Source organism: Genypterus blacodes, unplaced genomic scaffold (assembly GCF_046128005.1).
Source record: "Genypterus blacodes isolate CSIRO-AG114 ecotype Tasmania unplaced genomic scaffold, CSIRO-AGI_Gbla_v1 ptg000007l_1, whole genome shotgun sequence".
NCBI classification, from domain to species: domain Eukaryota; kingdom Metazoa; phylum Chordata; class Actinopteri; order Ophidiiformes; family Ophidiidae; genus Genypterus; species Genypterus blacodes.
Window position 1 is genome coordinate 308,265 of NW_027466821.1, and position 12,209 is coordinate 320,473.

Consider the following 12,209-nt stretch of genomic DNA (forward strand, 5'->3'; position numbering starts at 1 on the left):
AAGGTTTTTAACTTTGTGTGGGTTTAATTAGAATCAAGTGGTATAGATTGTTGCTGTTATCATTGGGTTGTCATTCACTTCACAATTGTAAACAACAATCCTCAATTATCTAGACTAAAGCACTCTCTTGACCCCTGACCTTTGTTAATGGTTATACTGTGGAAGTCAGCCTGACAGGAGACTGCCACCTAGTGATGCTCTTCAGAATGGTGCAAATGGTTTTTGAATGTTTTTTCGGGGGGTTGCTAGGGGGGTTGGATTCATGTCAATATTAATACTACTCCTAATTCATTTAGTCCAGACTTTGTCAATCAATCTTCTGGTTCAATGGTGTCTAATGCAAGATCACAAATTAGGACATGTCTGTAATTTGGTATAGGTTTATATTTGTCCTCAGACTCAGAAAAACCTTTATTCATTTCAGGGGGAAATTGCTTAAAGAGTATCGCTCGAACAGGGACTTGAACCCTGGGCCCTCAGATTAAAAGTCTGATGCTCTACCGACTGAGCTATCCGAGCTCGTCCCATTGTGGGATGAACAGCCATCAACGACCAGTTCCTTTGACATTGTTTGAACTGAGTTGTTAAGCCTGTGGTCACTTAACTTTGAATGTGGACGCGGAGGACGAGGGAGAGAGGAAACACCAGGCACCAGAAGAGATGCATTTTGTGTCATCTGGGTCCTTAAGGCCACGCCAGGAATTCAGACGCTCTACGCTCATTGTTTTATTTTCACTCTTCCTGTTGATGAGAGCATCATACTTGAACACACTACTGAAAACACAACATCACACACAGAAACAGGCAACATTTCTGATTAACAACAAGAAACAGTCAATACAATTCATTTCAAGAACGGGGAAGAAGAGCTGTTGATCCTGAGATTACCGGTTCGATTCCCACCCTTGGCATAAATTGAGTGGTTCATTATATAGTAAGACGATAATTTGTTATTCATCGAAATCACATAATTTGCTAAGATATTATTGATTATTGATATTATATCCGCAATGTGAGTAATTCTCTAGTGAATATCAATGTTTAAATATAATTTCATATATTAAGCAGCAGTTTTAGGGAATAGAGAATTGCATATAATTATACATGACATGTTTTACCAGCACTTTTTGTGCGAAGTAGTAGAATATTACACGGCCAACCATAAACTTACACAGTAACATCTTTATTATTGATGAATACAAAACGTAATCGCACTAACCGAACTAAACGTCAATACATGTTATATTATATTATAGATATTATAATGCATACAGACTACAGATGTAACAAAGAGCTGAATACTTGCAATAACTTGTAATACGTTTTGCTTTTGTGTTAAAATCGAGCAACATTGTGACTAAGGGATAAACATTGAGGATTTATGGGTACTATAGTTGTTGCATTCAAATGCAATAAACTTCGAGAGACACTAAACTTAACTGGTTTTCGGGCCACTTTTATATTTAAAAAAGACAGTTTAGAGGCAACATTTGACATGTTATCTCGAGAATTCAAATAAAACAGTAAATCTAAGCACAGTACTAAAACAAAAACACCATAATGGTTCCAAGGAAAGTTAATCTTATCTAATGGACTTGCTGGCAAAGGCGTGAAGACGCATCTCAACTGAAAGGCTTCTTCAGTTTAGACTAGGGAGGGTTCCCAGGATTTAACTGGTTAGGACCAATCAAGTATCAATGTCCCTGCTAAGACTCCACAGACGACGACATAACTCTTAAAATCTCTACTTTTAATTTATTTTTCTATTAGTGGCCCTAACAAACTGTCATAGGGAATTTACTACATGAAGAACATGTATAGCTGTGTGTCATTCTCACACATGACTATAGTTTTTGATTATTTCTCACAAAGTGGCCAAAAGCAAACTTGGTTGTTCATATACAGTCATCATTTCATATCATACCATCATAATATCGTATAAGCTCCAGGATTCATAAAATGGGGTGAAGCAAATCTCCTTTTTGTCGACTAGACCGAATGGAACCGCAGCGCTGGTGAACAAGATGAGTCACATCTGGAGGGTGGGAGAAGAAAAGAAGGTGGGAGAGGAGAAGAGAGGGATTGTTGGAGAGTCTCAGTCCTCACAGTTTGAACAGCAGCATGGACAATATGAACATCACAAATGTGACTGAGCACTTTCTCCCCCCTGTCTGGTGAGTCCACTCTTTCTCATACTTGTGCATGAATATCTATTGTGCGCTTGGTTTTCAAACTTCTTACCTCATTAGGGAAACTGCCAGAGAACTTTTTGTCCTACAACACTGCAAAAAATGTCCATCTTTGAAAACTGCCTACTTTTTAAAGTTAAAAAGTGACTACCTAAAGCTTAACTTAAAGCTACTTTTTAAACTTAAAATGTAGACTTGAAAATGAAGAAATTGATCTCACTTCTATTTTGTTTATCAAGAAAATTGACACAATGTGTTTCCTACCAGAGGAGTGATTCTTTCTTTTTGGATGATTTTTAAACTTTTTTCATAGAATCCCCCCCCAAAAGAGTGAAACTGTTCTGTAAATCAGTGAAATGTCCATGCTGCACTGACACAACTGTCCTCTCTCTGGAAATGATTAAGAGTTTAAAGACTGAACATGAGTACTATCCTAAAAATCTTTGGAGACTTCTTGCAGTGTACGGACTGCTCTGGACCCCTTACCCCCACCCGCCACACATACACACACACACACACACACACACACACACACACACACACACACACACACACACACACACACACACACACACACACACACACACGCACGCACACACACACACACACAGCTATAGGAGGAGTTACCGGAGAACCTAGAGATACCGCTCCCTCTGCTTTATACTGGACTAAATCCAACATTGTGCATAGCAACTCATAGAAATAGTAGAAGCAGAATATAGTTCTTAACGCTCAGTTAGAGGAAAATAATGTAAAAGAAACTGTTGAGTGATATACACTGCAGTTTATCTGACAACTGCTCTAAAATAAAGAACAGAAAAAAGGACTTATTTACTAAAAACCTGCAGAAACCTTGTAAGTGTGACTGGAAAGACATTAAGATGAGAGGATAGATGAGTTTATTGGCATTTATGATGAAAGAGCTTTTTTTGTTGTGAGTAGATAACTTAACGAAGCCAGTGACAGTATCTTGGGAAGGAGCGTGTCTCAAACAAATCAGTCCCACATGTGCTGAATCACTCTTAACGCTGACAAACAAAGCAGAAACACATGCATGACACCGACTGGGTCTCCTCCTCATGATATGGGTTTGTTGGAAATTGCAGATATATATAAAAAAACAAACAGACAGTGTTTAATGCGATACATTAATTTGGGCTGTTTTCTAGTGATTCCTAATCATGGACATACAAAACAGGTGGGGTTGTATTTATTTGTTCTTGCTGCATTTGTACTCTAAGTCTAAAAAGCCAGAGGGTAAACATATGCTGTGCTGAGGTCCAACAGGAAGACAGGATAATAACATCCACCACAACAATATTGCATTCTCACTAACATTTTATGACAGAATGCCACCAGAGGGAAGAAGGGTTTTGTTGGACCATATGTCACTAAGTCCCTCTTTGGCAGCAACTTCACCACAGGAAATCAGGTCACATAACAAAGAGTGATTGTTGTCTTGTTACCTTAGATGTTAGTTATGTTAAATGTCAAGTGTTAGGGTATTAGAGTATCTCAAAATGTCATTTTATTGAAACTAAAGGAATGTCGATACTCATTCATTAAGTTGGGACTTGAAATTACTATTCAGAGTATTCAGATGCATTGTGGAATAGTAAATAATATAATAGCTAACTGTCAAATTGCTCAAAACCTTTATGTCCTCCTCAAACATCCTGTTTCAAACCACAAAAAAGAAAGAAAACAACATAAGAAAATAAATAAATACTCCATTTTACAGGATCCTGTAAGTATTTTCCTGAATCAATATCACATAATTCACAAAGTTACATATGCAGGATTCCTTGTTAAACTCGCTGTTTTGAGGCTCAAATTCCGCGCTCATTTCAGAGTCAGACAGCTGACAACAAGGTCCAGATATCTACAGTTGAGCTCCACAGCTCTTCCTTCAAAAGTGTTCATGAGTTGCAAACGATCCTTGTTTAGGTGGCTTTTGTAAATAAAAACTATGTGTGCAAATCCACACCTGTGCACTGATCACATGCTATGTGATTGTAGTAGGCGAGTCACACTTTGGTCCCCAGGTCCTGCAGCCCTCCCTGTGCAGGCTCCCCAGGAGTCACTCGTGCAAGAGACAAGGAAGGACAAGAACCATTTTCCAGGTTACCATAATTTTGAAAAGTATCAGCCCAAGTCACATCATGTGAACTCTACTCCCTCATGAACAAAGTAAACATGACCCCACTTGAAGAAGTGGAAGTATAACCGAAGCTAAGACTGACAGTTATTACAGCCACACACACGGCCCTGATGACCTTGTATGTTTTTTTTACAGTTGTGCAAAAACATGTGAGCTCTGCTGACATGGTGACCATAAAGGTTTACTTCTTGGCTGCTGCAGCTGCATGGCCTGGTGTCAGTGTTTGCTCTGAGGGAACAGATTGATCCCATAACCCACAAAACATTCATCCTCTGTATATCTAAAAGGAAACTTCATCAATCTGTCTTTTGTGTGTGTCTGCAGATGTTGCTGTAAACATGAAACATGGGTCTACTGAGAAAAAGTAAGTCAGAATACATTTAGTTTTGATATATTTGGAGGTTTTTGGTTGCTATGTTCATATCTGCCTTACATTGAGTGCTTTGTGATAATAGAGTGTAGTAATGGTGTTGCAAAACATGCCCCCCACCCTGAATGGCACTCTAGGGAGGCACTGGAATGCATTCATTCACAAACATGTGTGTGTGTGTTTGTGTGTGTGTGTGTGTGTGTGTTTATGTCAGGGTGTGTGTGTGTGTGTGTGTGTGTGTGTGTGTTAATCGGGGGATGGGCAAGGGATGAGGTAACCAGAGTGAAATCTCATGACCTCATGTCGAGTGTGTGAGTCGTCAAAGTCTGAACTGAACAACATTTACATTAGAGTTTGATTCAGTTTTTGTGCTCAAATGGATTATAATTATAATAATGGGTTTTCACTCTACCAATGTTTGCAGAGTCCTTTTTGGGTAGAAAATGTACCTCTTAGTGTGAGTGACTTATGGCACATAAATGAGCAGCCATGGGGATTTGATTTCCTCCCTCCTTCTCCTCCTCCTCCTCCTCCACTCTGGGCTGACAGACAGGTGGTTTAGGCTGTAGATTAAATCTAAAGTTTCTATCACCACGGATGCAAGATTAAATCGTATAAAGTTGCATCTGCAGGAATTTAGAAAATGACAGTTTGTACCACAGTGCCATTCATGGAGAATGGTGTGTTTTCATACCTTTTATGGTGATGTTTGGTAAGACAAATTCTTGAGAAAACACAGTAGCAGTATCAAACTATTGATAAGTCACTGGGGATCATTATTTACCCTGTTTCATTTTCCACTGGCCATGAAATGTAGACTACCTTGTCCATGTCCAACAAGTAGAAGCATTTTATCAATAATAAGTCTATATGGCACAAATGAACTACACGTGTTGTGTTTTTATCAGATAAGCATCATCTCCAAAAACTTCTGTGACGTCTCCTGTTTGCTCTCTGCTACCGTATCCATCATGTGTCCTTTCCTGTGTTTCAGTTAATCGGGTCCTCCTGCTTCTGCTGCTGCTGATGGTGTTTCGCCTCCTGCACAGTTCACTGCTCAGAGCTACTCAGCCCAAATTCTCAGGTAAATCCTCCCCCAAAACATGCTTGCTAAGCACAAAGGAGATTGTGTGAAAAAGATTAACATAAACATTATAAATGACATGTCATTGTCACTAAATGTATTAATTTTGGTTTGGATAACTTCTCTTTCCGAGCAAAAAAATGTAATTTCAGGTTGTGGGGGTTAGCTATCCTATCAGATCACAGGAAGACCCCTGTGGGTGCACGAGAAGCTGACACAGGTCCAGTCTCAGAGGATGACAACGTTGTCCCGGTTCTCATTTGTGCATCGGAGGAGCGTATGGGTGCAGCCATGGCAACCATCAACAGTATCCACAGCAATACGGACGCCAGTGTGTTCTTTTACATCGTCACTCTTCGTGACGCCGTCAAGATGACAAGGTTTGTCTCCACAGTACATCATTTTATTGTAGAAATGCGATGGGATCCATTTGCTTCTTCCCCTCCACCCAAGATGTCTCCAGTCATACAATCGGAGCTTCCTTTAAGACCAAATCTCACTTTCTGTGCACGTTATCAGGGAGTACATAAAGAGGACTAAGCTGAAAAACATCAAGTACAAGATATTGGAATTTAACCCGATGGTGCTGAAAGGGAAAGTGAAGCCAGATTCATCTCGACCTGATCTGCTCCATCCAGTGAGTTCGTGTAGCGACGCAATCCATCCATTCAATGTTTTCATCTGAACGTGAAATAACCTGATGTCTGTTTTGCAGCTCAACTTTGTGCGCTTTTACTTGCCTCTGCTTGACATCAACCACAAGAGGGTGATATACTTAGACGATGATATCATTGTGCAGGGTAAGAGAGTTAGAAGTGCTCCAGTATATAATAGGGTCCTATTGAAATGGTTGGCATTAAGGGATGTTAATTTCTTCTTTACTGGGAAACTACACACTCCACTGGCCAAAAATGCAATGGTTCTGCTTTCTTATTAATCTAGTGAATCTCACTCTCAAGACTTTTTATGGTGATATTTGTTGTTCTATATCAGGTATGAATGCTTATACACTGTATTATCTCACCTAAAGCTGTGCATGCGTTCCAGGTGACATCAAGGACCTGTTTAGTATCAAACTGAAGCCAGGCCATGCTGCAGCATTTGCAACAGACTGTGATCTGCCTTCCACACATGATGTGGTGCGCAGCATCGGCATGCAGGTGGATTCTTCTTTGTATTTCTTCCATGCATATAGGTTCTTGCAAGGTGCCTTATATGTGCCATGCATCTTCGTAGTAATTAAGATGTTCCAGGGAACAAATTTGCTGCCTATGGTTCCTCCCCTTAGACAACCTATATGGGCTTCCTGGACTACAGAAGACAGGAGGTTCGAGACCTGGGCATCAACCCGAGGGACTGCTCATTCAACCCCGGGGTGTTTGTGGCAGATATCGGCGAGTGGAAGAAACAAAAGATCACAAAACAGCTGGAGAAATGGATGGAGGAGAACTTCAGGTCAGTTTTTCTGGCCGTGTGATGCTTGAACTCATCATTATCAAACCACATCGCCTGCTCATCTCCTGCTTTCCTTGAAATTATTCAGCTAGAATAAGCACGCACACATGTGTTGTATCCTGTCCCGTCCTGCAGGCATAACATATACAGCAGCGCGATGGGAGGCGGTGTCGTGACTCCACCCATGCTGATTGTGTTTCATGAAAAATACACAACTCTGGACCCGCTGTGGCATATCAGACACTTAGGTAAAACATTGAGGTTGGGAAATAGAAGGGATGAAAGAAAAGACATTGTGCAGCTTGGACCATCAATGAGGCAATATCAAAAACCAAAATGTGTTAAATAAGGTTGACCTTTCCTGTCTATCCAGGCTGGGGTCCTGATGCCCGCTATTCTGAGAGTATCCTGCAGGAGGCACACCTGCTGCACTGGAACGGTCACTTCAAACCCTGGAACTACCCCAGCGTGCACCTGGACCGGTGGGAGAAGTGGTTTGTCCCAGACCCTACTGGAAGGTTCTCCTTGATGCGACCCGCCGCAGGCAAAAGCTGAGGCAGAGAGTGTCAGAGGAAGTGTCTTGGGTTTAAATGATGTCCTAAATATATAAAATGTGATACTAATGTTGGCTAAAATAAGTGAGTTTTGGTGAAACATCTGTGAAAGATAAGAGAATTCCATTTGAGAATTCTTTCAGAGTTACTAGTTTAGTTAAACTGTACACAGGAAGGACTTCTGCATCTTTCTGCTTGTGTGTGTTTCCATGTAAACCTAAATGGTCTGTGAACGTAAACCAATGGTCTGTGGATTTACAGAATAAAGATTACAGAAACAGAAAAAACAAAGGTCTCCTTTGGGGCCTTTAACAGAACACTGGAACACCGCTGCAGCAAATATTTTTAGGTAAGTTTTGTTAGTTTTTTTTGCTGTAGACACGGAAATGCCGTTATTTTGAACAACAATCACATACTTTAGACTACAGTATAAATTTCAAATTTTCTTTAGTGAAATGCGCCGTACATTCATCATGTAATGTCTCAAATTAGACGCCGGAGGTCGCTGTTGTCTTAATAGGTTTAGAGACGATGTGGCGAATAAATTCCCAGCTAGAAATAACATAAATAACACACACACACACACACACACACACACACACACACACACACACACACACAGATGTCTTTTGCTTTCTAATGGAGGCAATAATTCGTATCCCTGAATTTGATACCTTAATAACCACAATGAATTTCATATTAAAGATGCATTTGTCTCCTGAGCATTCAGTATTTTGACACATTATATGTACATTCTAAAAAGGAAATAGTGTCATTGTCATGGATCATATTTCAGGAAAGATCTTATTTCAGTGTTTGTCATTGTTGGAGCGGCCATTTACTAATCTAGGATTAAGGTCACAGGTAACAAGCTGCCTGTTTGTTCAGTGTGTAGAGTGTGTTCATACCATCACTCCTCTTCACCCCACTTGGAATCGGATGAGGGTGTTTTCGATGTTGGAAGCTGGTGACAGAGACATCAGAGCGTCTGTGGTGTGTGTTATTTTACGTCATTGGGAGGTCAAAGTTCAAAGTCAGGGTGTTGCGGGACGCCTACAGTTGGTTTTGTCAGGATGCCAGAGCAAGTTTAAACGATCTGTAGCCTTCCCAAAAAACGTAATGGGACACTGGACTGGATCTGCATTGGGTCCAAAAGATAAAATATAAGTAGTTTAAAGTTGTGAGCTTGAGCTACTGCTTAGGGTCCTGTTTTAAAATCAAACGTTGTGATCACTTTAACATTGTGGTTCTCAAACTGTGTGGCATTTGGTGCATGTACCTGTGATATGTCTTATGAGCTGCAAACGAGCAGAAATAATTGCACCCACACGTCGCAGAATAGATCCAGGTCACGCAAGGAATGAGGGCTGAGCAGTGAGGACCAATCAAATGAGAGCTTTGGAATGCATCTCATGTTCTGCAGTCTGTGGGTGTCGCCAGTTCAAGCCTTGCACAGCTGGCCAATCAGTAGAGAGAGGGAATATTTGCCGTATTTGCTCACGGAAGCATGGAAGGTGTTCATTCATACACATCTGGATTGTGAACTCTATGGTACATGATGGGAAAGGATAAAACAAATCATAAAAGAATACTAAATATGGGTTATATATGGTGAAGTAGAGCTCAAAGAGCGCCCAGTCTGCTCTGTCCTGCATGCAGATTAGCACACAGGCCTGTGCTGGGACAGTGTGGTAGAGATACCGGGACGTTCACGTACACCGATGCCCCTGCTCCTCTCTGAGCTGATCTGTGTCATGACTGAAACTCTTGACCCTATTTTCACTCTCTGCCTTTGATAAGATTGCAGGGCCGTTGACCTAATAATATGTGAAAACCTGTATTTGTTAAACTCTGCACTCTGGGTCGTCACAGGGACAAATCTTATTCTCTTAGGTGGAAGGTAACTATATATCATTTTGAGGTCATTGACTTTTTTCTTTTTGCATTATTATCCTGGAATTCCATTTAGTATTGAGCACATAAATATCCATTTTCTGTGTAAGTTATAAGAGTGCTTTTCTACTATTGCTAATTCTATATCGTGAAAGTGTATTTGACTGAACTCTAAACTGAACCGCTATTCACTGCAAAAAATGAACTAATTTGAACTGAATGACCCAGTTATGATGCATAACCAACTAATGACATATTCGATATTACACAAGTCACAGTTTAGTGCCATAAGGCAGCAGGCTCCAGTCATGTTGGCATTGCTATCCAGTGGGGAGAAAAAGTGAGTTGCCTGTGGCTGTGTGCGAGTTTGCACGTATGCTGCTCACAGCTGGCATTCAGGACAGGAGGATCAGAGGCTGTGTGTGAGTGTGTGTGGGTGTGAGTGTGTACCTCTGTGTGTTTGTGTATGTGTGTGTGTGTGTGTGAATGTGTGTAGTTGTAGCGTGATAGATAGCTGGGTGGAGGAGTTAGAGATAATAATGCCACATTCATGCTTGAAAGAACTATTAACTTAGCATTTGTATTTTGTGTGTGTGTGTGTAGGTGTGGCTATGGGCGTGTGTGAGAGTCTGTGTGAGAACCTATGGAGCATGCTGAGTAGTCACGTTTACCTTTGGCTCCTGCAGACGGTAATTTGTGACGTCACCCACCGCATGACTGGTTTTCCACAAATTAGTTTCTCTGCTCTGCTTTAATGTCCTCTTTAATACTAATAATGCAGTGTAGACACAAACACACACTTAGACTAAACTGCATGACCTTCAAAATGTCAGATGTGTGGACTCTCTCACATTAATAAAAAGCAGTTAGTGAAATCCTAATAGATTCCAACAAATAACAAAAGTAATGAGTTGGGTCATTTGTAACATTTCATACTGCACATCTTGGTAACAGACTTGCTAATGGAGAAGTTGGAGCAATCTGTGCCGGCGAAAATGTAACACTCAACAGCTTCTACAACAGAATAAGCTGCACATTTTCTTACCCACATCTGTTGCTTGGATTGTTTTACTTTAGCAGAATTAATCAAAAAGTGATGGAACGTCTCGGAAGGTTGGACTGAGGGAAGATTTTTTGTGCAGATCCAGATCCACGCTGGATTTAAAACATTCTTCTTCAAATATGTTGTTAATACCAGTTTCTGTTATCATCTGTATTTTATTTTATTTTTTAACCCACCACATCAACATCATGTCCGGCCTTGGCAGGGGTATGCACTGGGTGAACTGTAATTGCATTCATTTTGACTTTAAATGACCACAAGTCACTTTAAAGTCATGCGTAAAGAAGTAATCCTTGAAAATCAATCATTTTTAGCATCACACGCTTCACGTCACACACCCACATTCTACTGTGGGCAACCATCAACCACGTTCTCATGTCTCTAACCTATATATTTTTTCAACCTTCCCCATTAAATGTTATGCAATGAAGCTATTTCGGTGGCATGTAATATATAACCTTAAACTGCCGTGGCCCGTCTGACCCGGAAGACCTGTGAAACGACAGAATGGCTAAATTTACACCAAGCTATTACAGTCAATCACTCCCCGGCTGCATGAATCTGGGGCAGACTGTTGCCCCCTGAGGCTCTGAGTGTATGGAGACTGTTTGACAGAACATGTGATTGCGGTGTCATGTCTGGCTTTTCCTAACCTGAGCTGTCTCAGCTTTGCCCGCAGAGGGAATGTGTGATGTGCTAAGAATCCCGTATTTATTTCCAGAAGCATCCAAGACATCATCGGAGGGATCACCATGTTTTACTAAAGTCTTACAGCAGCGAATATACATCTGTTGGCTATAATGGTGTGTGATGACAGTTTGAGTCTGGTCTACCTCTGTACACAATCAAAGAGAATTTGAAGTGACAACCTGAATCCTAGTGTGTGTCTATTTACATTGTCTTTAGTGTGCCCACAAGCATCCACTGAAGGATTTCTCAAAACACACTCTCTGCAGTTTGGCACGGATCAGTGTAATTGCACTGTGGCTCACCAAGGGCACAGAGAGTGAACTCATTCTCCTTTCACTCGCTGCCATCCCTCCTCTTCCAGGTAGACTTGACACATTGAAGGTGGTGACTCAATATTCCCATCTCAACCAGACACAAGATGACTGAACATTATTCCTGAAAGAAGAGATAAACAATTCCATGGGTTGATTAATTGCCTCTGAACGAGAAGTAGGTGTTCCAGCTTTGCAATTCATCCTGTCGACATTATCTTGTCTTTGTTGACTTGTAACTATAACTATAACTTATTAATGTTAGCACCATGCATCAGCGGTTCTTTTGTGTTGTATATGATGTTTAAGTTTATTTTTGGAGTACAAATTAAGTATTTCCCCCATTCTGTTTGAAGCAGTATGAAGCACTGGACAAGTCAGTTTAACTTTAAAAATGAGATCAAGGAGAATAAAAGGTGCCATGCCAAAAATCTCCCAT

At 40.7% G+C, this 12,209-nt stretch overlaps 1 protein-coding gene and 1 non-coding gene across 2 annotated transcripts; one reads left to right on the forward strand and one right to left on the reverse strand.

Moving 5' to 3' along the window:
* Positions 1-446: 446 nt before the first annotated feature.
* On the reverse strand, positions 447-519 carry trnak-uuu (transfer RNA lysine (anticodon UUU)). Its single transcript has one exon. It is a non-coding gene; the product is annotated as a tRNA-Lys (tRNA).
* A 1,575-nt stretch (positions 520-2,094) lies between these two features.
* glt8d2 (glycosyltransferase 8 domain containing 2) lies at positions 2,095-8,033 on the forward strand. Its single transcript, XM_076153243.1, has 10 exons — positions 2,095-2,174; positions 4,675-4,714; positions 5,715-5,804; positions 5,971-6,184; positions 6,324-6,441; positions 6,520-6,604; positions 6,852-6,964; positions 7,093-7,259; positions 7,395-7,507; positions 7,633-8,033. The coding sequence occupies exons 2-10, from the start codon at positions 4,696-4,698 to the stop codon at positions 7,812-7,814; spliced, it is 1,101 nt and encodes a 366-aa protein (XP_076009358.1). The 5' UTR covers positions 2,095-2,174; positions 4,675-4,695; the 3' UTR covers positions 7,815-8,033.
* The last annotated feature ends 4,176 nt before the right edge of the window (positions 8,034-12,209 follow it).